Here is a 25,571-nt window from a genome sequence, read left to right on the forward strand (position 1 = left end):
TTAGCGGGGTTGACTGCAGCTAAAAAAAATGCTAGCCTTGCACTGGAAGCTCCCTTACACACTCACAGGTATCCAGTGGCTGCAAACATTTTTGAGTAAATATACATGGAGCTGTCTGTAGCAAAAATGCATGGGGCTGGTCAGAAAACAATCCAAACCTGGACCTCTGTGGCCTCTGGTTAAAGACTAACTGGAATGAAGAATGTCTACTTATTTGTAACTTTTTGTTTATTTACTTATTTATTAATTTATTTATGTTTTTAGTTTTTTTCTTTTCTTCACCTTGACCTACTGAACACAGAGGAGACTAGGGTATTACATACTGCACAACTGTATATACTTTAAATAACAATGTAGAAGATCTTGCTGGGATAAGTGGGAGAAAGATGTCGCCATTTGGGGGGGGGGGGGGGATTCTTCTAGAGGGGCGTTTAAAGAGAAATGCTTACAACCTGTTGTACTGCTACCTTTGAACTATGTCAAGCCCTTCTCTTTTTGAAATTAAAAACAATTAATCGCAAAACAAAAAAAATCTGGCTTTCGTTTAAAACCTCTTTAGCACAAAATGTATGAACACAAAAGAAACCTAAAGAAACAAAAGCTGAGAACCAAGATAGACGCTACCTTAGAGGTAGCTCGGCTTGCAGTCCCTCGTAACAAGCACTGTCCACAAGAGCGCATCAAAAAGACTCACTGTCATGTGAAACTGCTGTATTCTGTGTTTTGACTGGTTGAAACCACAACCAGAAACCACTCTCTTTTTTAAAACAAAAATTAACCATCTTGTTTCTTCATCCTTCATCCTTTATTTATGGAATATTCATCAAATTGCTACAATTAATAAATTATACATTGTGATATTTATTGAAATGGACCTAAATACAAAATATTGTGTGATAGCATTTCATAACTTTAACAATACATGATCCAACAACCAAAGTATAGTGCTGGTTCTTATCCTCCCATGGAGCAATCAGTGATGCACTAAGCCTGAGAAGACTTTATAAAGAATGTTTTCAGCGTTGAGTTTAACCTGTGACATTATTGGTAATACAGGTGTATATTCAAAAATGATGTGAAGTGGATCAGAACAGATCTCTTGAGAATTTTGACTTCATGGCACCAAATGTTAAACACAAGGTCAGTAAAGAACCCTCTCTCAAGTCCCTTCAAGTGAACTAATGGTCTCAGCTCAGATTTAACAGAATAAAGCAGCTTTGATGCAACGAGCAGGAGTGACGTGTATCGTAATTGTCTATCCTTACCGTCATCAGTGGGGTTGAAACCACAGATGTCACAGATGCAGCGAACCCACTTATTCATCTCCTCTTCAGTGTCAGCCACCAGGTAGAAGACGCGGTCAATGGTCTTAATGTCGAAAATGAAGCTGTGCTCCAAGTCCTTCTTGTTGAACGTCAGCCCAGCGTCCACCTGTAGGGACAAACAACAAGTCTTACTTCAAATATATATGGATCAGTCAAAATAATTGATGACTTCATATCTACAACCTATAAAAAGATAGCTGCAAAAATGGATCACAGTAGAGGGGGAGAAATTACTTTTCTGATTATTTAGTTGACCGTGAGAAAATCGGTTAACGAATATTTAGATGAGAAACTCATCATGTTCATTATTTGTCATACAAAACAGAATACAGAGTTTCAGGTCATCAATCATAAGTTTTTACTATTTTTTTCCCCTTTATATAATAATAACTTCAATATGCATTTTTGACTGCTAGGTTGTAAAGAAGAAAGTTACATTTTTTAATCAGCAGCACCAATAAGTCAGGATTTTCTAAGGGTATCTTTATTTTGTTTTTAAGAAGTTGTGTGTTTTCTTTCTTCCTTTAATTTAATTTACTTTAATTTGTTTGTTTGTTTTTATTCAACTGATCAATCTATTTATTTTGCTTGATCTACACTGTAACAGATATTAACCAATATGTAATACAACTATGTCAATATGTTCACATTATGTACACGTGATGTGATGATGTTATAATTTTAAAAAAGAAGGCAATAAAATATATCAAAAAAAAAAAGTATTTATTTTTTTTAAAGAAGAAGAAGTTGTATATTTAATATTTGTCTTTGTCAATATGGCGACCCAAATGTGAAAACGTGTTTATATAGGGGACATGAACAGTGATAAGTTGAGATAGGATTTGTATAAGACTTGGTACGTATGTGCAGAAACATGAAACAGGGTTCTTATGCAGACCTGTAGTTATACAGAACCATACCTGCTCACACAAGTTGAGATCAATCACGCGAATGGGCTTCTTGGCATGGTCATTCTTGTAGTACTCCAACACGTCTGGGTCGCCTGTCAGACGGCCACTGCGAAGAACAAACCACCGCTTCTTCCATGCCTGCAGGGTGAACACAGAAACGAGGCCAAAGGTTAGATGTGTGTTCTCACAATGACGGCTCCATTCCCGACTGACCACAGGCTGGCCCCATGCTTTATTTTTTCAGTTTAGCCAATGTGTCCTAGCATAGCTTGTGTCACTGTGTGCATTCTCCACCAGCTGCATGAGCCAGAGGGAAGAGGCCTGAAACCAGAAATATGTGTCTGGGGATAAACCAGAACAAAAGCCACATAGTTTGGTCTAGCACCCTGGCTGGGGTGAATAACCAAATCTTTAAAAAGGAAACAAGCGATTAGCTTTTTCTTTTAAAGAGATGTAATGCCTGTGAGAAAAGTACACCACAAGGAGACAGGGATAATTTGAGGTACGCAGATGATTTATGACTTAATACATCAATTAAAATGACATTTTGAGACTACTAATGAATGCTGGATGAACTTCATAAAATTCTCCTGTGCCAATGCAATTCAAAATACACAGCTATTTTTTTAAAAGCCAAGATAACAACTCACACAACATCTAACTTGTTTACATATCAGGAATAGCATCCATATCACGGGTTGCTGTTGAAAAGATAAAGAGGTCAGTGAAAGTAAAACCTAAGCTAACATAGTGCTCCGTTTCCTGCTCATAGTGTTTAGAGTTTCATTTAGAGAACATCCCCTGCAGCAAATGATCTAAATGCAGACATGTGGGGTTCATGAACGCTTGATTTGTGAGAGTCATGGCGTATGAAAGTTTTGTTTGAAAGCTCAAAATAAGCTCCCCTCAAAATACGAGGAAGACTTGTCTGGACAAGTGCAATGTTTTATTAAAAGACAATGAGGGGAAAAAAGGAAGTAAATCATCTTTGGATGCATTCCTTGAGCTGAAGCAAGTGTGAGTGGACCAAGTATGCTTCTATATTTGTATTCAGGACATGATCAGACTGATGGGCAGTGAGGTGCAAGGCCATGCAATAACAACAAGGATGCATTACCTCTAAAAGAAACTTCATTTAGTAAGAATGTCAATATACAAACATAGAAAAGATACACAATTATGACAAAAACGAAATATATGAAAATGTTGAAGAAAGGTAAAGTATTAAAAACAAATCAGATGATTAGGGGAACAAGAAAAACTTTCCCAGGGTCGTTTGAAATGTGAGTTTGGTCACGGTGGTTGTTTTTCTATCATTTCAATCAGATCAGAAGGCCTACCAGCAGAATATGTGGAATGCAAACACATTTTTGTCGCTGGGTGTGATTTGGACTGCATTAATAATTCTGTGGAGTTGTTGGGGTTTTTTTTATCCCTTGGCTGTTTTCCCCTCCACAGGGTGTCCTTTGTTAGAGGGCCAAGCTCTGGACCGAGACAGCATGAAGAGCATCAAACCTTTCCCTCCACAAACAGAACGAAGAAACAAGCAAACCTGCAAAGCCCCCCAGATTAAACTCAAAAACACACAAGACGTACAGGAATCACATGGACAAACAACGCTGAAACAATAAACAGCACACACTGTTACACAGAAAAAGAAAACACTATTCACATCCCACACTGACATATTGCTCTCACAAATGCAGCACGTTTCACACGCTGCAGTTCAAAAGTACTATTATATAATCACACACACACACACACCCACACACCCACAGAGTCCAAATGAGGCTTAAACCTATTAAACATACATCCTTTGAAGCAGGCCAACTAAATACCAAATCTGACCACAAAGATAAAGTGAATGTGCAAAAACAACACTGACGGTCTGTGTTGTGTTCATAGGACAAAGAATGGGGGGTGTGGAGAAGGAACCTCTCTCTCCTCTCTCTCTCTTTCTCTCTCTCTCTCTCTCTCTCTCTCTCCTCTCTCTCTCTCCTCTCTCTCTCTCTCTCTCTCTCTCTCTCTCTCTCTCTCTCTCTCTCTCTCTCTCTTTCTCTCTGGCTCATGACAAAGCAGTCTTGGGTCAAGTTACCCTGTTGGGAACAGAAGGACCCAGAGCTTAGGTTACAGTGAGGCCTGGCCCGCCCAGGGTGAGACTGTTGACAGCATGGCAGGTTGTACATGCTGGAGACAGATGCCGGGAGTGAGACCTGTTCAACCAAAAGTACCTCACAGACGTGGAGTCTTTTTAAAGTTCACGAGAAACAGCAGAGCAATAAGAGTCGAGACATAAAAGGAAGTTTCAGGGAATATGTACAGTAATCATAAAGCGATTAAAGGGGCTGAGATCGGCTGTTTCTGGAAAATTAGACGTGATGCGCCTGATGAATCTGACATCATAAACGTGTCTCTATGAAAAGAGGAAGAGTTACACTGTGTGCTCTCATCCTCATGAAGCTAAATTGTGTCCATATGATGAGCTGGATGGAGAGGGGAAGTCCTTATCCTTTCATTGTGGAGCCGATTCATGACAGATGTGACAAAGTTCTCAGTTTAAATCCAGCTTACTTCCTGGAGCAAGCTAGCAAAGAGAACTAGCGTTCAGATGAAAATTTGTTATGGCCAAGCCTGTATGCGCCAGGGTGGACAGACATCTCTAGACTAATTTAAGCGCTGATTATTATTAAAAAAAAAGAAATAGTAATATCAAAGTAATATCGACAGACTTTCTGACATGGTCGCCGGCTCGATTTCCGGCCATGACCATGTCCTGCATGTCTTCCCCCTCTCTGCTCCCCATTTCCTGTCTCTCCTCAGCAGTCCTATCATAAAGTCACAAAAGCCCAAAAATATAACTTTAAAAAAGAAAAAGAAAAAAGAAAAGAAATGTGGGAACTAGAGAGTGGGGGAGGAGGAGATTCAGTCCCAGGAGTCAAACCCATGACCGCTGTGACAAGGACTATAGCCTCTGTATTAGGGATGGGTAAGAATACTCGAGTACTCGGGTACTTGCCATTGACCCCATTATTCGAGTAGCATTTTATTACTCGCGCACTTTGCAACATAACTTGAACCATGTGCTTTTTGTTTTCGGCTAAATGAATATACTAGGTAGGAAAATAATTGATGGGATACAAACGTATGACTTCTCCGGCCACGGCTTCAGCTTTAGTACACACCGAGCCAGATTTCAGCAAAAACATCTGCTTTATGGCAGCTACGGCAACTCTCTAGGAACATATTATTCCACCGAAAGCAAAAGCACAACAAATACAGAACCGTCTGATGTCTGGAAGTACTTCTAAAAAAAACAATGAAGTTAATGTGCAGTGCAAGATATGTGGCATTAAACTTACATACCATAGAAATACTAGTTTGGTGCTTAACCACATGCGCTTAAAGCACAGATAACAGGCAGTCTTGCATCACATCTTTTGTTAGCCCTGTTAGTACACGTTGTTGTGACAAAATCAGAGCGGAGAAGATTAGTCTGCTAAAAAACAAAATTGACTTTTATTTATTTATTTATTTTTGTTTACGGTTGAAAAATAATAAGAATTGTGAGTACTCGAGTAGTCGTTCATTAGGTATTTCAAGTAATCCTATACAAGGATTTAGGGCTGCCAAGATTAGTCGACTAGTCGACTAGTTGTCGACGATCAAAATCATCGACGACTTATTTAATAATCAACGTCATCATTTACTTTTTGAAGCTTTGCTTTTCTCTCGAAACTGCCGCTGTACCTTCCAATGTCTTGTCTGCCTTTCTGTTCTTGACGCACATGCGCAGTAGTGGGAATCGGGGTCAGCCGTGGTAATCGGGGTCAGCCGTGATGTCACCGGAAAAATTATGCCCAAACTGTATCATGGCTAGCCGGGTCAGGAGCTTGAAAGTTTGGGAGCATTTTTCCAAAATAAAAGAGAAGAATGCGCAATGCAAAGAACTTGCCTTTCATGGCAGTACGACGGCGATGCACGAGCATCTGAAAAGGAAGCACGTCGTGGCTGATTCAATTTCTGACGAAGAGGGACAGCCGCCTCGGTAAGCTAATGGGCTACTTAGCTGCTAACATTAACGTCAACAGTGAGCTATTTACTTAACAGCGATGTCATGTTTGAATAAGAAATGTGATAACGCTAATATTTTATAACGCTACGTTACAGTTCTAAAAAAAATACATTCCTCTTCAATGGACAACGTTGTTACCATTGTGCCTTCATTTTATTTTGCACTATCACAGAAAAAAAATGTCAGAAATGCTGCTACAAGCTGCAAAGTTCATTAAAAGTTGAATGAACTATCATCTTAATTGTCTTTATTTTTATTTAGCACATACCTTAAACACTTCAAGCTGGAAACGAATGATGGTTATATAAGAGCAGCTGCATGCTGCTGCGATAAGCTGCAATTTACGTATGATCCGATTAGTCGACTAATCACTAAAATAATCGGTGACTAATCGATTATCAAAATAATCGTTTGTGGCAGCACTACAAGGAATACTGTAAATTCCCATCCCTACTCTATATGGGGCACGTACTTAAAACGCTCGGCCAACCAGGCCCCTGGAGTAAATCAGTTTCATTGGATTTGAAATGAAAACGCCTTTGAATTTCAAGCCCTGAATATTTATGCACTGAAATTATGCATCTGAATTTCTTGCCTCCGAATTCAACTCTTGGTATTTTAAAACACTCATTTTCACCTTCATTTTTTCAGCGTAAACAAATTGAGAATGAAAATATTTAAGTTTCATAAAATCAGAAAACCAAATACAGATGGCAAAATACGAAGTGAACAAATTCAGCTAATATATTTTCAAGTTGCATGAATTCGTTGGGCAAAAATTTAGACGCAAAATACGATGTTTGAAATTCAGACTGAACACATAGAATTGTTATCTTGATTACTGAAGAGCTGAATCAACGCTGATAAATTCTCCAGCCTTGTTTCCACCACCTCTCAGCAAACAGTAAAAATGTCACTCTAACTGTATGTAGCTGTTAGCATCCGTTTGCAAATTAAGTGTTATTTACAATGAGGTTGATTTGCATAGACAGGGGCCTGTTTGGCTCCAAATTACTGTTTAATGTCTCATTTAAATGTAAGTAAACAACACCATCACATAGTTCCTATCTGCTCTGCAGCGTAGTTTGTGGTACATTTAACCCTTTACACATTCCATGTGACTTAAGACGCCAATGTACAGGTTTAGCGGGCGCAATAGGATCACATTCCTTTAGTGAATCAGCCAATCAATCTGTGGCATCATGAAACAAAACCAAAGACAGCACACTACAGGGAGAAAACAGATGATTGAATGAGATTGACTGCAAAAAAAAATAAGTGAAAGTACAAACGAATGAAATTGGGGAAACACGGAAATGATTCGTAAGATATTAAAGAAGAGGATGCTTCAACTGCTAAGGCACACATTCAAGACATACATGTTTTTAATACTACTGCTCATATCCTCTGGTGGTGGAAGATCGGAGTCAGTCACAGTTAAAAGAAGAGCCTTTCAGCCCTGACGACAATCTGCATCCACTGTTCCTGCACAGCCACATTAGCATGCCCACAGACAGTACTAGCTATTAGACGACAAGCTGTGTGGTAGCTTGAGCATCTCTCCTCCATCTGTGGACTTTTCGCACAGATTTCCTCATGCACAATTACCCACACTTGCACTGTTTTATACCACTAAATGTTGGCCCACATAAAGCACCAGACAGGAGCAGAGAAATAAACACCTCCAAAATGAAAACACTACAAAGAGGAACAACTCTTAACTGTCCTGATAGCATGACAAACACAGCTACATACACAGAGGGAGCTACACTAACCTGATGGAAATGGTGTGTTTCATTGACATGCACAGGGTCACTTCAATTTTAAAAACACAAGACATCAGGAAAATGGGAGAGCTCAGTTTCAGGCAGGAAGTCACATTGACATTAATTCCCAAAAAATCTGGTTACATGTTCCTGCAGCTCGTGGGTAATCTGATTTCTCCTCTACCTCCCACTATATTTCTGATCCAGTGGGGGCAGGTTTAAAGTGTATTAGTGACGTTCAAGCTGCCTGAGGTGTTCCTTTTCTTTTTTCTTTTTTTTTGCAACAGCATTTGATTGACAGCATAGTGGGAGAGCAGGCAACAGTATTTTATAGCTCAGCTAAGGAAACTGACATATAAATTCATTTCTCTTGCACTTGTATCACTACTTTGCTTATTTTGAAACAGGGCTGCTCTGCTTGAAGTAATCAGTCAGCTCAGATTTCACACCTCTGGCATGCTGCCAAGACAAAATTTTTACCGTGTGAACTTTGTCATCCATGCAGCATCTTGTGTGAGACTTTTTGGAAACTTGCTAACGTGGCCAGGAAACTTCTGCCAGTAATGTGACTGATGTCTACTAATGTGACCTGTCTTTACTAGCTGGAGTCAACTTGTTTACAGCCTTACAAGAACCCAGATCTCGAAGAATGAGTGGGTTCATAGAGGTCAATCTACTGCATCAGATTCCACATGAACTGGCTTATTTTGCAACAAACAAAACTTTACTTTAACCCTCCTGTTATGTTGCGAGTCAAATTTACCCTTTTTAAAGTCCATTTTAGGCAATATATGCCTTCCAAACTAGCTAAATACAGCATGAAAATCTAGGCTGCATGTGACAGAAGACACCACATTTTATCAACATCACTTCATAAAAAGAAAACATTTCAAAATGTAAAATAAAATAAACAAAATCAATGTCATGTTGAACTATTGGATTTATATTTAGGACTTTCCAATATACATTAAAACAAGTTTTACTATGAACTTTAATGAAAATTAGAAAGTTATTCTCAGTGATCTATGATCTGTGAGAATTTAAGAACACCATTGCACTAAATATTGATTTAAATGGTTAGTAATGGAGTTAAAAATGAGATTAAAAGGTTAGTAATGGAGATAAAAATGAGATTTAAATGATTAGTAATGGAGTTAAAAATGAGATTTAACTGGTTAGTAATGGAGTTAAAAATTTGATTTAAATGGTTAGTAATGGAGTTAAAAATGAGATTAAAAGGTTAGTAATGGAGATAAAAATTAGATTTAAATGATTAGTAATGGAGTCAAAAATGAGATTTAAAAAAAATTATTGGGATTTTTTGGGGTTCTGACACTTTTGGATAATTGAAAATGCCCCGGGTCAAATTGACCCAGGAAAATTATTGCTGTTCCGGAGAAACGAACATAACAGGAGGGTTAACATAATATTATCACATATGTTGTGCTGATTTTTAAGCAACAACACTGCTTTAAGTGAGCAATTTTCAACGCAACAACCATTAATTGAAACTAACCAAACACCACAAACCTACACAGTAACAGTAAGCCTGGATGACCATCCCAAAATATTGAGTTTTTGGGTTACATTACATACCTCCTCTCAGAGCTCATGAAGAACATATTGAGGTATCTGCTCCTGCTTTGTATGTTTTAAATCCCATGGTAGCCACAGTTGAATTAATCCCAACAGGTCCCAACTAAACAACACGATACATCCACTTAAGTCCTCTTAAAACATCAACATATTGTGCTCGCTCAAAGCCCACTCAAGCTAGTAGGAGTCCAGTGTTCACTGCCACAGTGTTGGGAATGGGACGGCATGGGACGACACTGGTCTGGGATGGGGAGGGCTCCCCCAGCATGGCAGCTGTCCCCGCCAACCTCTCACTGTCCCCCCCACCACCCACCACAGCCATCACCTCCCATTTTCCCTGAGCAAGTGTCCTCTGATAGGGTGAGACACAGGAAGACACCCACAGAAGTTCTACATCCTATGGGGGGGCTGGACAGAGAGGGCATTGAGGGTCTGACTAAGACGATGGAGGGAGGGGAGGGGGTGAAGGAGTGAGGAGGAGGAGATGCCAACTGAGTGGAGTCACACAGCCGTCAGAAGCCTTCTGACCCATCATCAGTGGAGCATGAAAAGGCCAGAGGATGTGGCAGAGAAGTACATGAAGTGCAAAGAGGGCAGAAAGTACGCAAAGAGGGAGAGTCAGAGGTTTCGAAAATAAAATGATGACAAAAGGAGAAGATGTAGAAGAGAGATTAGCACCAACTTGAGGACATATTTGAAATAAACTGCAACATCTAATGCAAACAAAGCACTGGAGTAGAGTGGTTTCATTAGATATGTTACAAACAGAGCTGCAAAGCTTTGGCACTTTGGCCCTCAATCTACTCATGCTTACTGCAATTCACCCACTAGTAATGACCCACCACACACAAAAACATCCCACATTTTCCACTCTCATATCTGACAGGTGTTGGCAAGGAGTTCCACAGTGGGTAAGCAGAAACACAAACATCAAACATTTAGTTAGCAATAAAGGAGAATCATAAAAAATCTCAGAAAATAAGTTTGACTTCTCCTCCTGACAATCTGCAGAGTGATAACAACATGACAGAAGGAAAAACTATTCTTTGAAACTTCTAAATTCAAATCATCCCTCACCGTCTCAAATACACGAAGGAATAGTTCAGGATTTTAAGAAGTAGGCTAGATCAATCCCTGGATAAAATTTAGATAAGAACTTGATTTCACTCTCATGTCTGATAGCCAGCAGACAAACCAAGACCTGATTAGTCACTACTGTTGTGGCATCAAACGCCTCTGTGCCTCTCAGCAAGATAGAGAAGTAAAGAGAATGAGATCATGAGACTATATGTGTCCCACTAATATCCTCACATCCTCTTCATTTGACCACCTTAAGACAAATGTCTAGTCCAATCTTATGCAACATGTCGGTTTCTCATTCCTGTACTTTTAAGAGTCCCAAAAAGTGAAATATGACAGTTAAAATGAATAAAACTGTGTGAATAAAGACTCTTATTACAACAGTTTGATCTGATTTATTGGTCCAGATATGTTTCTGCTGAACCGCACTGCCAGCTCCACTGAAGCTCCACCATCTTTGGTTTTACTGCGCTTTAAAAGCTAATTGTTCTTCATGGTTTAGATAGCTTAATGTAGCCTAAAAAGCCTCTGAGTGAACTAATTGCTTATGTGAATGTACTATCGTCACAGGCTGTTAAACTGCATACTTGAACTCATCCTCTATATCTCTAACAGTAAATGATAGAGAGACAGGACTGTCAGTCTTTATAGTACTGCAGCAGCACAGAGTTGTGTGTTCAGGACAAGGACAGGTGAAAGTTTCTGTGATGCAAGTGTTTGTGTCATTTGTGTGTCAGCTGTGCCGGCTTACTTGTGACATAGTACACTGTTGTCTGTGCCATATGTTACACAACACAATTAAGGCATCTCAAAATAATAATAAAAATAATAATGATAATGTAATTTATAGGGGTGTAAGGATTCTTCTACTACATCGATGTATTGATTTATATTCCTATGATCCGACTACACCAATCTGTGCTCGGCAAGTTGGCCTTCCGGACGATTTATATCAGGGGTGTCAAACTAATTTCAGTTCAGGGGCCACATACAGCACAAGTTGATCTGAAGTGGGCCGGACCAGTAAAATTAAACATAATAACCTATAAATAACGACAACTCTAAATTTTTCCCTTTGTTGTAGTGCAAAAAAATACAAGTACATGTTCACACTTAATGAACTATCTTTCTACCAAAACAGTTGTTGTATTTTTTGCCATGATGAGTCTCATAGTGGGCAGAATATTTTTTTCTTTTAGCGCTGAAACCTGCTGCTAACACACCAAACACACAGGTTACCCATTCACCTGACACAGAGTGTAATGTTTACAGCAAAAGAACAGATAGATTATAATAATGAAGAAGCTAAAGTTGAATATTTTGGACCCCTCAGCTCCAACAGTAACAGTGTTGTATGCAGGGGTGTAGTGCTAGTGTTAGTAGTTAGTGGATCACCTTATAGTGCTCAAACAAGTCTTTATGAATCTCAACTGGATTATGCAAACAGCAAGTCATCTATTTCCTTACTTTGAGAAAAAAAGTCCAGGAAAAAAAAGCGCCATTCAGGTGTGCTCCGTCAGCACTTTGATTTTATGCGACCTCCAGAGGACAAATTTGAAATAGTAGTTACTTTTATTTCAAAATTGCATTGTCTTCTCTTCAGTGCATAAATATTCAGGGCTTGAAATTAAAAGGCGTTTTAATTTCAAAATCCAATGAAACTGATTTACTCCCGGGGCCTGGTTAGCCTTGCGAATTAAGTACGTGCTCAATATATACAGAGGCTATAGTCCTCGTCACAGTGGTTATAGGTTCGACTCCTGGGCTCGACCTTTTACTGATCCCCTCCCCTGCTCTCTAGTTCCCACAATTTTTGTCTTTTTTATTTTTATTTTTTAAAGTTATATTTTGGGGCTTTTGTGCCTTTATGATAGGACAGCTGAAGAGAGACAGGAAATGGGGAGCAGAGAGGGGGGAAGACATGCATGCGTCTCCGCTGTGCCTAACATTTAACCAGTTGATTCAAATCGAAACATGCTTCAAACTTAAAACACCTCCCTGATAGCTGAATGTAATGAGACCACATGATGTGTGTTCCACGTGACGGAAAATTGAAAAAAATAAAAAAAAAGTGTGTTTTGAGTAATTTCTTAACTATCAATTAATCGTTTACATCCCTAATATTTACAAAAGATGCCCCACCCACTCGCCAACTTCACCGCTGCAGATTCAGCCTCATTCTGTGCGAAACACTGTTGCTGTACAGAATCTGTGCAATATTCACATATACTGTATATTCAGCAAGAATTCAATTTACACAATATCCATGTAGAATTCATATTAGACACAATAAAGAGTTGAATCCATATGTAGGTCATGTTACAGTACATTGGAGGAGCACTCTGTGACTACCAGGGCTGTGTATCAGAAAAAGTGAGCACTAATTTTAAAAGCCAAGACCGAGTGAACAGTCAGAAAGAAGAAAGTATCATCGTCATGCTTTCTCAAGAGAAATCAGTAAGCTCTCAAATCAGTACAATGAATGAAAACAAACACTGTGTGTGGTTAAACTTTGATGATGCAAAGCTGCACGACTGATTTGTCTTCTAATGTGTTTTTTCCTCAATGCATTGTTCATCTGTATGTAGAAGTTTTCTGATAGCAATAGCTGGGCTTTCCCAGTTCACCCATTGGACAGACTGGATGCCTAGTTAGCACTTAGCAGCATGAGAGCGGTCGGGCCATCTGTCCTGTCTGAGTGGGATGTGGGTAAATGACCTGCACCCCAGCTGCACTGACTCATACTGACTAGGACAGCCTCTCTGTTTGTTCAGAAAAACACAGAGCAAGGGAGAGCCCTGGGTGAAGTCAGGGGAGAGAAGGTCAAGATTTTTTGTGAGTCCGATTTCACCGCCAGACAACGAAGAGAAAACACACCACCTTATGTGGTCAGCTGATAGGATTATGATTAAAAACAGATCTGTCTTGCATTGACTCCATTCTCACAGAGTCCAGCTCTCTCAGGCAGGAAATTAAACATATAACGCTGAGCAGTGTGTCAGTATTTATCTGTGTGCTGTTTGGACAGTGTCATCAGGAAGACACTGAGAGCGAGGTGAGAAAAATGTAAATGAAGAATCGCTGGCTGCAGCCTTACTCAGCATTCATGTGGAAAATTATACATGAAATTCATTACTTAGTTCTATATATTAGAGGGCATTTTAATGATGTCACATGTTCTGCAACAGCTTTGGTTTAAAATGTTCAAAAAAGCTTCAGTTAAGAAGGTCATATACCTGGAAAAATGGTTCTTCAAGTGTCAATATGTATAAAAGGCCTGGAAATGTATCATTATTAAAGAAGAAGTACGGGAAAAAGTACACAACAGCAAAGCCATCAAAAGAATACTCTTGAGTAATCAACCCCTGCAAAAAATCCCTCCGTCTTTCCAGATATGTAAGGTTTCGTGTGGATACAATTCAGGGAATGCAAGTGACATTTTCCAGTTATCTGAGAAGATACTTGAATAATAAGTCGTAGCATTTGCTGACGCAGAGCATAAAAAAAAAACAACCCTCAAAATATTTCCATGACACTGCAATCTGACTCAAATGCAGTAAACAAATACGCAATCTTGTGGACCACAGAGCTTCCCAAAGCCTCACATAGGCAGCCTTAAGGACCGTAGGACTATTTGAACAAAGGCTGTTCTAAGAGAGGAGTGTCAAGAGCGTCAGAGGTTTTGGCGCTCATGGCCTTGGTGACGAGGTCTGCACAAGGAGAAGCAGGGGAGGGACAAAAGCTCCTCTATGCTCAGTGCTACAACTTGTATAAATCAGTCTTTGTTAGCCAGACATGACTGGGATTCTTGCTAAACAGCTATTTTTACATCCTTGAGCACCACAGAGGGCAGTTAACGTACAAGTAAGAGTGCATGGCCTTTGGCTAAGTGTGGCTGCTCAGCCAACGTCATCAGCCCTCCTCCGCCTTCTCATGGGGGGAGAGGGGACTTCCGTAATAGAAGTGAATGTCTGAGGTCCAGCATCCTGGACAGTGGTCAAAAGTCAGCTGGTTCTGCTGCCAGTTTCTGACCACATGGTAAACACTTCTGGTTTGTCCTGTGGAGATAGAATTTGTGCATAAGCAAGTTTTGGTTAGATAAAGCCAATGACCAATTTGCCAGTTTGACTGTAAATTAATCTCGACTACAGGCGTAGCTTGATAGTCCTCACAATTTATAAAGAAAGGAACATTTTGGCTGCAGCCTTACATGCTGGCCCATAAGGCTGAGTCAAAAAAATTACTTTCTAACTAACATCTATTTAAATTTTGATGACATTGATCCATAATATCCTGGGTTCAATCTTTAAATACATCTACTTCCCCATGCGTGGTACCTTTTTTCATGAAACCAGCCTTTGCGCAATGAGATCTGACCACGTGAAAGGTTGGTTCCTCAAAAACAAATACGGCTGGACGCAGAGCTGCTCCACCAAAGGCATCTACAAACCATTTAGAAGAGCTGGACCTGCAGTAAGAAAGGCCATTTGCAAAGGTGTGCAACATGGAGGTAAAATATTGTGGCAATACTACAAATGTCCAAAATAATTTAACGAGGCATTACTCAGATATACAATGTGCAAAAACGTACGATCTTAGACAAACGTTGCAACAAAACTCAAAATGTACTGACACAAAGGGCTGCAACAATTTACATTTACATCATAGACTTACTGTGTGTCCATGTTTCACTATTCTACAATGTAGAATAGCCGCTACAGTAAACTGAATGGGTGTAAAATCATCAATATATGGCCAGAGAACAACACAGTGAATGTATGTATGTGCACAGACAAAGGTCCAGCACAATATTTAGTATTGTGTGTTTAAGTGACACCACACGCAGGCTAAATCAGCCTCATCAAATAAGCGTTCACAGTTTTACAGAACAGTCTGCATGACATTTTTGCTTTGGGGTCAATTCCTGATGTAAACCTTTATATTTTAACAATGCTGCCAGTTAGAAGGTGCCATCTACAATTAATGAGTTCCCTGAGTATCTCTTTCATTATAAAACAAAAATGTCTAAATTATCTATTAATTATTTTTAAAAAACTAAATGTTTTCCATGTCAAAAACGATGGCAAATGTGTTTTTTCCCCTGAATCAATTTTTCTTCACGACACAATGTATACAACTGACCTTATTGAATAGCTACGGATCATATTGAGGTGTTCAAAATGTTAAACACGCTGAATATCAACATGTGGAGCAGGCTCATAATCTCCGCACAAGGGAACTGAACAGAAACATATTTTAGACTCACAGTGTCCAGTTTTCTGTCTACTCCTTCTTATTGAGAAAAATAAGCATGCGAACACGGTCAGGTTTCAGCCGGGAGCGCAACCAGATGATAATCAGTCCGGCGGTGGAGAAAAAAAGCCCTTGTAGAGACCTGTCATTCAGCAGAAGCCCCCAGCTGAGCGTCTCCGCTGTGCGAAACACCTTCAGTCAGCTGATTCACATCGAAACATGCTTTAAACTTGAAACACCTCCCTGATAGCTGAACGAAATATGCGAGCACCTGATGTTTTTTCCACCTGATATAAAATCGAAACAAAAAAATGTGTTGGAGTAAGTTCTTAACAATGACTAATTGTTGACATCCCTAAACTGAACTAAAATCTAGAATAAAATAACTTCTAGACAACACAAAGAGTAAAGTCAACATCACAGTTCGGAAACATAATGTGTCAAAATATTCTGTTTCGACAGTAATGATGTATTTGATGCTCGCATGCTTATTTGGGTGATGTATGAAACTCCATCAGCCGAGCTCCCTGTCATTCACACACACTGAAAATGTAGTCCAGCATCTGGCATGCAGCTGAGCAGAGAATTGGTCGGAAGGAGGGAGTGAGAGATTCTATTCAAATTCTGCACATCCTCAAATGTTCGGTTGCAGAGTAGAGTGGCAGCTTGGAGAGCGATTGGACATCACTAAGGATTCTGAATCCACACACTCAGTCGTTTCTTATTAAGTCTGTTGCAGAAACAAAGTTTAAGTTATAACTTTGTTAGTTGATATGATTATCTTTTTATTTTTTGGTAAAGGTGTTAAATTGATAGAAAATATCATTTCAGGCTCTATATTAGCCTTGTTGAACTAATACCAGGTTTCCAATGGTCGCACAGCTTTAGTGCTATGGAATCAATGATATTTGTATGTAGGAATAAAGTTGCATGGAGAGTCACAAAGCTGCATGTGATTTGGAGGTTACAAAGTTGAAGCTATCTTGCAGTGGCAGCCTCCAATCCAAAACACTAACCGTCATCACCAAGACTAACAAAGAGTAGCACAAAGCTAAAAACAAACTACTCACACTAAAACAACATCCTCAACATCATCTGAGAATCAACACCGAGCCTACCTTGCAAGCTGCACATCCATCAGAGCTGCATTCACTGTGTAGCGTTGTTTGTGTTGTTGTTGTTTGCGCCTTCTGTCTTTATCATGTGCTGCAGTGTGTGTGAGGGTCTGTAGTTTGTGACCTCTCCCTCCTCTGACTTCCTGTTCAATGTAATCAGGTCGTCCCAGACCCTCTTAACCGCCACTGCCAAATCAGAGGGGGGGGTGGGACTGCGGTGTGAGCAGTCTGTTTACAAAAATGAAGAGGGAGCGCACCCCAACACGTGACTGTGGAGTCATTACTGCCTCAATAAGGTGATAGAGCTTTTACATTACTCGTGGTAGAAATCAATTTGCAACAAACAAGGACAGGGTGATTGAGACAGCTTTTAGATCACAGGGCTGTTTGAAAAAAATGACATTTTATTAAAAATGTAATGGATTTAAAACACATTTCAAGATACTTTATCTTTACTGGTGTCACACATTTGCCTTGAAGGACTCGGCTATGTATGTGGCATAGTAAATATCAAGGTGGTATCACATGAAGCAGGATATGTGGTTATCAAGGTTAGTTCATGGAACATTTTTCAGCAGTAGAAGGAGGGTTCACTTTTTATATAGATGCTTGTATGATTTTATTTTATGTATTAAAATTACAGATGAAAATAGGGATGCATTATATTATTGGCACGTTATCATATCGGCCGATATTGGCTTAAAAATCAACTATCAGACATCTGACAACATGCCAATATCTACCGATGTAATTAACCCATAAAATAATGGGCTGCTGCACACATGTTGGGCTCATGTTTTAAGTTAAATTTGAATTTAAGCAGCAGTCTGTAAGGTACATGTAGCTGACTAATTTAGGCACATTTACTGTCAAAGAGTAAACATTGTATTTAATTTGGGTTTAATTGCTGTACAGTTGCACTTTTCACATTTTCCCTGTGAACAGATGTTAGGTTTACTTACTATGTCAAATGTGAAATTGGCCAAATTTGTCCTGGGTGTGGGTATTGCTATGATTGTCTCAGGGAGAGCATCATCGAAGTTTTATGTAGGATGTATCTTTTTGTATGAATTCAGCAATTGTCATAAATAAATAAGCAGTTTTAAGTATTAAGTATTTTTCTTATTTTGCACAAGAAATGAATATTACATAACAGATGTGATAAGAGTATCACCATAATACTGTGCACTAATTCCAAAACAGAAGAGAATTGATGATCTCTGCAATTAGGTGTGGGGAAAAAAAGATATCGGTATCGGTATCAGTAATCGGCTAAATTAGTTGTAAAATATCGGCATATCTGATATCGGCAAAAAAAAACAAATCTTGCATCCCTAGATGAAAGTGATTGATTGTGTTTTCCTGACATCACTCTTCAATAGAGATGAAACAGGCTAATATCAGAGATGCTAGGTATAAAATTAAACGCTCACACCGACTCTGGGTTATCAGGTTGCTAACTAGCTTCATGGGACCGCTTAGCTTGATCTCTTCTGTCCATGTTAGTGAAGCCAGATAACCAAAAGATACCTCTGTAGCACAGGCCTCAGCTGATCACCCTGACAGTCCAACCCTTTCCCCTCCTTGAATAACAAAGACTGAAAAAGAGCTTTTATGTGTTTTGCACAAACAACATCCTGTTTCAAGAGGAAATCACATAAAGAGAGTAGGGATATCAAAACAGGGGCTTTTAATTCTCTATCGTCTTACTACCCCCATTGCTTCTTCTCTTAATACAGCTCTGTCCTCTAATACCAGCAGCAAAGTATTCTCCCCTCATTCCCACTGCTAATCAAAGGTCCGTGCAGCCCCCATGATCACTTTCCTAACGTTACATCTGAGGGCTCCGACCTCTTCCCTGGATTTGAGCCTTCCTCTGCTTCCTGTGGAGACTTTATGATTCTGTTTCCTATGTGCACCCGAAATAAAAGAGGGTCAGAGATGCCACAGCATGGACAACTTCCTCTACAGGCCTGCTACACAAAAGCGCTCCCTTGGCGGCCCACTGACCCCCGGCTCTTCTGCTAGAGCTGCAAAGATAGCTGGTCACAGAGAGTGGAGTTTTTTTTCAGTCAGGGGGATAAGAAGGGCTTATAGAGTGTATCATAGCCGGACCTCTACATGATGATGAGCCACTGCTAGGAAATCCACTCTTCTGCTTTGTTATCTGTCTTAGCAGACAGGGTTTCAGAAGTGCTACTTTTAATATTTCATAGTACACACTTCTAAGCACAACCACCAGCAACACATAAAAGCTTTTCATCTTTCTGCATAAGAAGTACTTCTGACTACCCTTTAACCTTAACAGCAACAGTGTGAACTGAGAAAATCTCTCACCTTTACAATGAAATTCAGAACTTTCTTCTCTTTGCACCACTGACAAAACTTGATGCTAACAACAGCAGAGGAAATCAACAAGGAAGAAGGCATGATAAGCCACAGATACTAGGGATGCACCGAAAATTCGGCCACCGAAAATGGCCTAAAAGTGCAGTTTGGTTTTCGGCCGTAATACTTTTATCACCGAAACAACACGGCCGAAACATAATGTTGTGATGACGCATGCAAAAAACCGCGGCCACTACGCACTTGTCTGGATAAGGGCCAACATGTCTGCATTTGTTGTTCCTTTAATTGCAGCACTAAAGCGTCTTCTAAGCAAAGAGGTTGAGAGTACACTCTTAGAGTCTGTCAGCACACGTTTCACTGAGATCTATTCGGATCCTCTGCACTTCATCACGACTGTACTTGATCCGGGTTATAAAGATCATTACATGGATGTGGGAATAAAGCAGCTTGCACGAGAAATGATCCAGGCCACGATGGATGCGGAGAACCCGCTTGGAGATGGAGAAGTGCACAGAGCAGGAGAAGGAGAACAGAGCGCAGAGAAAGGGACTCGTCTCTCTGAACCAGATGAGGTGCATGCACCCTCGTTGTCTGATTTGTTCAATGAGATCCCGGATTTTAGTGAGGTTCGTACACAGTCATAGCCATAAATGCAATGGCAGGAGAGACCGGGGACAGTTGTAACATTTTTGACATTTCAGTCTATAACTCTGAGCTCTTTCAACCCAGTGTGTTCAAACTGCTATACAAACAAGCTGCAACTAAACTGAGCATGTGCAGAGTGAATCAGGTGATTCCTAACTTGTTCTGATTGGAGCAAGTGCAAGTGTTACAACTGTCCCCGGTCTCCCTACTAGTAATTGGCATAATAATTTATTTCGGTGTTTTGGTTTTCGGCCTTGGTTTCCTCATTTTCAGTTTCGGCCAAGAATTTGTATTTCGGTGCATCCCTAACAGATACAGCCAGAGCTGAAGCCAGAGCAACACCAGCTTCGGTGTGTGTCTGTGTGTCCTACTGAACCATCACATATTCATCTTAACCAAAAACACCCACAGCGTAAAGTGTAACTCCTCATCCCTCTGTTCTTTGTGAACTTATCATTGCAGATTGTATCCGCAGCACAGCGCTGCTCCCCAGTGAGAGTCAACCCCTCATTTCTCTTCTCTCCGAAAGGAAACAAGAACTAATCTTTGTTAAACTGAAACATCACATCATTGCTTTGTGTGCAAGCGCCCCGTCTTCCCACACAGGTCAGAGACACAACAGTGAGCATTTCATGTCTCAATTCTTCCAGTAGAAGCAAGGCTCCCATCCAGAATTCCTCAGAAACTACACATGCACTTTTTAATGGACTACAAATGTCTAACCTTGCTTCAGCAGCACTGAAGCTGGACATGCTGGGTGTGTGTGTGTGTGTGTGTGTGTGTGTGTGTGTGTGTGTGTGTGTGTGTGTGTGTGTGTGTGTGTGTGTGTGTGTGTGTGTGTGTGTGTGTGTGTGTGTGTGTGTTTGTGTTCTTTAACCATGTTCAGGTTCATGTTTGCAAGGATTAACACAAAATTATTCATTATCAATTACAGCAAACACAGGTTTTTGTGAATGATGTGGGATGTTGTCACATTTTTAATGACTTTGCTGCTTCCTCTTGCTGTGGCTGCACAAAAAGAGGTTTTTGTATTTGATGCTTGCACTTGGATCAACTGTTTGAATTATAGCAGAGAAAAGGAGGGGAAAATATAGTGAAAATACTTGGCTATTATAGGCGCTGTACAGGACTGTAACGCATCAAAAAGCTATTTGACTCCATGAAGAACTGAGAAAATGTCACTTCTTACCTCAATCCTTAATTTTCTATTTTACAAGATTATAATCCTGTCTGTGTCAAAGATTATTTATAAAGTTGTGCTTTATTTATATCTTCTGCTGCAGCAAAAACATGGAACTGTTCATTTTGATAGCACAGTTGTTATCAAAATAGCACAATAAGAATATTTCCTCAAAATGCAATCATGAAACATCAAACAATAAGATAAACAAATGGAGCTTTTCCCAGACAGATGACAAGTGAAGGGTTTCCATGCATGGACAGGTGCAACAGTCTAACCAGCACCAGCCAAGCCAAACAGCTCCTCACCAGAAAAACAGAGCAGTTGTTTTGTGCAGCTGGGCACACACTGTGGAGGTAACACTTGTGCATTCCTACTTTGCTGGAAATGAACCGACATCTGTTGTGTAATGTAAAGTGTGTGCATGTGACCTGGTTGTAAATGTGTGATGAAAATAGCCCAGTTTGTGTCTGCTTCTGTTAACACTATCTGATACCACCGAATGCTTCAAAGTCAGAGAGCGGGAGCTGCTTTTGACTTTCAGCAGCTTCAGAGCTTCTCCTGAGAGCGTAGAGTACCTCAAGGAGTTATCCTCCTGAATGCACACTCATCAGATGTGTATTGATCCATAAAGAGCAACGATGATCAAAAAGAAGATCTGTCCCCTCATTGTGTTTACAATCCTTCACTCCCAACCTCAATTTACCATCCCACAGTCGCTCCTCTTTCATGTGCAGCTGTGAAATTCTCACCCAGCCAGGCGCCGTCTGACCCCAGCCCTAACAATCTACGGTAACTGTCCAAAGAACACAGACCTTGGTAGTCATACTGCTATCTTTGCAAACAGCTCACACAAAGACCAACATTCTCATGAAAGAGCGTCTGAAAGGCAAAAACAGGTGTTCTGAATTTATGAGCTTTAACAGGTGAGCTAATAACAAGGCGATGTCTTCAAAATACTTCACATCAAAAACTAAATATTCCTGCTGAGATCAGAAACAGCAAGCAGTCTGTCTTTCAATCGAATACACAGAGCGACACTCTGGAAGAATTCAGCAAAGTTTCAACTTTGAAAGTGTCGCAAAAATTCTGATTTCTTCCTATATAACTTTCACAAAAAGTGTCAGAAGAAGGAAAACGGAGGCTTACCAAAGTTTTCAGTCACACTTGGTAAAATCTGAGGCTGCTGAAGGTGTATCTCATCAAACCACTCTATAGTCCTTTAAAGCTTTTTCCATTCAGCACAGCACCACAGCACTGCTTTTACTCCAGTGTCTTACATAGGCAACTGTGTAATTGCTTTCATTGCTGCACTAACTCTTTCTCGTAGGGCGGAGCCAGAAGTCTCAGTCAAGTAATCATTCAGGATCATTCATTCGATTATCCAGAGAGAGGGAGGGAAGACCAGAGGAGAGAGTGAGTGAAGACAGCAGGTGAGCACGAGGGAGTGGAGGTCTGATCTAGAGTTCTGAATGTTGGCTGAGGAGTTTTAAAAAAAAATGAATGATTGAATCTCTCTCTGACCGATAATATTTGACTTCAACAGCTCACTCAAGCCCCCTCAAAGAAGCAGCTACCCCCTGGCCTCCCTACCTCCCTCTCAGACCTGTAACGTTCACACTTAAACAGTGTTGGCAGGGTAAAGCATTAACTCACCAGGAGCCGGTTTAAACATTAACGCGACTACCTCACATCATGTATGACTAGGGGGAGCACAGAAGCCTCAGTAACAGTAAACTGCTCAGCACTCACAGTATTTGCTTTTTCATCAAAACTTCACCAACTACCTCTTTCTGTGTTTTCCAGGAAACACTGGGCTTTGTGAAACAGAGAAAATGAGACACAAAAACACACACAAGGCAAAATAACATCCCTTAGTGGAAGTTTCCACTTTGTTAGCGCTTTTATCTTCCTGGTCATCTGTTCCCAACACACACTCTCGGCACAAAGATTTCCTGTTTTGCCTCCTTTTGTCACTGTGGTTGTGTATGGGGGTCGGTCGGGAGCTAACTTTAGAACTTTGTCTATATTAACATTTGCTGCAGCAGCTTATGTCTCATCAGCTGTCCTGAAAACTGGGGTTTGTAGTCAGACCCCCTGTGGGAACAAAGCTGACTGTGATAGGGTCTCCTTACTTAAGCTAGGCTGAAATAATGTTACCATGCAGTGGACGATGTGAGAGTTATCACTTCTCCATTGTGGAAAGTAGATAGCTGAAGCTCATCATTAGCTCCCGTTATACTATAGATAAGTGTTGTGCATTAATCAGTATTACTCTATGATCATTAGTACAACAGTTAGCATGTTCTTTTTGCAGCTATGAAGTTGTACACAAAGAATGATTAGCATAGTTAGCTTTTTTATGGATACAGACAAGGGATCCATTACCGACGTTTTGCCTGTTTTGTACCTAGAAAATATGACAACCCCCCCAAATATAACAAGGGTGTATAGTAGCAGACCCATGGTTTTTCCTTCCTCACATTCATGCCATGATGTTTTTTTTTTTTTTACCTAAGGCCCAGATCAAATTTGGAGGTACCATCACCTTCAAAGCCAGGGGCGTCAAACTAATTTCAGTTCAGGGGCCACATACAGCACAAGTTGATCTGAAGTGGGCCGGACCAGTAAAATTAAACATAATAACCTATAAATAACGACAACTCTAAATTTTTCCCTTTGTTGTAGTGCAAAAAAATACAAGTGCATGAAAATGTTCACACTTAATGAACTATCTTTCTACAAAAACAGTTGTTGTATTTTTTGCCATGATGTGTCTCATAGTGGGCAGAATATTTTTTTCTTTAAGCTCTGAAACCTGCTGCTAACACACCAAACACACAGGTTACCCATTCACCTGACACAGAGTGTAATGTTTACAGCAAAAGAACAGATAGATTATAATAATGAAGAAGCTAAAGTTGCTCGAACAAGTCTTTATGAATCTCAACTGGATTATGCAAACAGCAAGTCATCTATTTCCTTACTTTGAGAATAAAAGTCCAGGAAAAAAAAGCGCCATTCAGGTGTGCTCCGTCAGCACTTTGATTTTATGCGACCTCCAGAGGACAAATTTGAAATAGTAGTTACTTTTATTTCAAAAACTGCATTGTCTCCTCTGTAAATTTTCACTTTGCAAAGTCGTTCTGCGGGCCGGATTGGAACCTCTGGCGGGCCGGTTTTGGCCCGCGGGCCTCATGTTTGACACCCCTGCTCTAAGCTAACTGCTAGTCATCATATTTCAAATGGAAACGCAACTATGAGTAAAAACAACTGCAGACATCATGTCTACTTCAGTAACATGTATACCTTTTGAAGTTATAATGACAGTGGATACAATATGGAGCCTTGAATGGCTGTGTTTAAACGACACAAATGTGGATGTATGGCTTTGGATAAGACTCTCTACTCTCATTTAAAAACCACCTCAAGACCTTCCTGTTCAAAAAAGCAAACAATACATAACCTCTACTTCCATTCCCAACTGTCTTTATTCTGTTTGATTTATTTGCTTTATTTTTATTCTTATTTTATTTTTTTCTCTGTAAAGTGACTTAAAGTACCAAGAGAGGCACTATACAAATCCAATCAATAATAATAATAATAATAATAATAATAATAATAATAATAATAATAATAATAATAATAATATTAGTACTAATAATAATATTAATATTAATATTAATACAAAACATCTCCACACTGTCAGGTGGAGAAAATATCAGAACACCAAATTCAACATACTGACGTGGAGCTCCCTGGAGCTCAGCCTGCCTCTAACCATCAAAACAAAGTAACACCATATTGAATAGATGTACTCATGCTTGAGACAGAACATTGCTCCCTCATTCAGGTTGACACAGACAGGTACGATTTCTTACTGCAATGCAATACAGCAAAGTAAGCTCTCATCACACAGGAGTTACTTGGTGGAAGAGGCAGCAGGTAAGACAGCTATGTCTTTGCACAGGGAAGACTCGTGCATGTCTTTGAAGGAAAAGGCTGTCGTATCTGAATGCCATCTGTTTCATTACAAGGATGTAAACTGACATATTATATTTTATCACGTTTAAACTTGTATAACTGTTTGTTCATCTGATTGTTAGCATTTGGCTTATAGCTGTTGTTTCATGATTGCAGTTCTACTCTCCATGATTCACCCGTATTCTGTTGTTAAAGTGAATCAAAGTGCAGCTACGCTGCCCTTGGAAATCCAATGCCTCAAACCCTGCAACCATTAAGATGGTGTTCAGGTTATACAAGCGTCATCGAGTCACCC

At 39.9% G+C, this 25,571-nt stretch overlaps 1 protein-coding gene across 7 annotated transcripts in view; it reads right to left on the reverse strand.

The window, feature by feature from the left end:
- The window catches only part of gab1 (GRB2-associated binding protein 1), a 66,532-nt gene that overhangs the window by 16,519 nt on the left and 24,442 nt on the right, over positions 1 to 25,571 (reverse strand). For 6 of the 7 annotated variants that reach the window (XM_034687719.1, XM_034687721.1, XM_034687720.1 and 3 more), the window contains 2 exons: positions 2,246 to 2,374; positions 1,266 to 1,431 (listed from right to left, as the gene is read on the reverse strand). In XM_034687719.1, coding sequence (XP_034543610.1) covers positions 1,266 to 1,431; positions 2,246 to 2,374 — 295 coding nt within the window. Of the gene's footprint in view, positions 1 to 1,265; positions 1,432 to 2,245; positions 2,375 to 22,441; positions 22,569 to 25,571 lie in introns of those variants that run through there. The other variant, XM_034687723.1, reaches the window with a different exon arrangement.

This window comes from Notolabrus celidotus, chromosome 7, assembly GCF_009762535.1.
Source record: "Notolabrus celidotus isolate fNotCel1 chromosome 7, fNotCel1.pri, whole genome shotgun sequence".
Classification (NCBI taxonomy): Eukaryota; Metazoa; Chordata; class Actinopteri; order Labriformes; family Labridae; genus Notolabrus; species Notolabrus celidotus.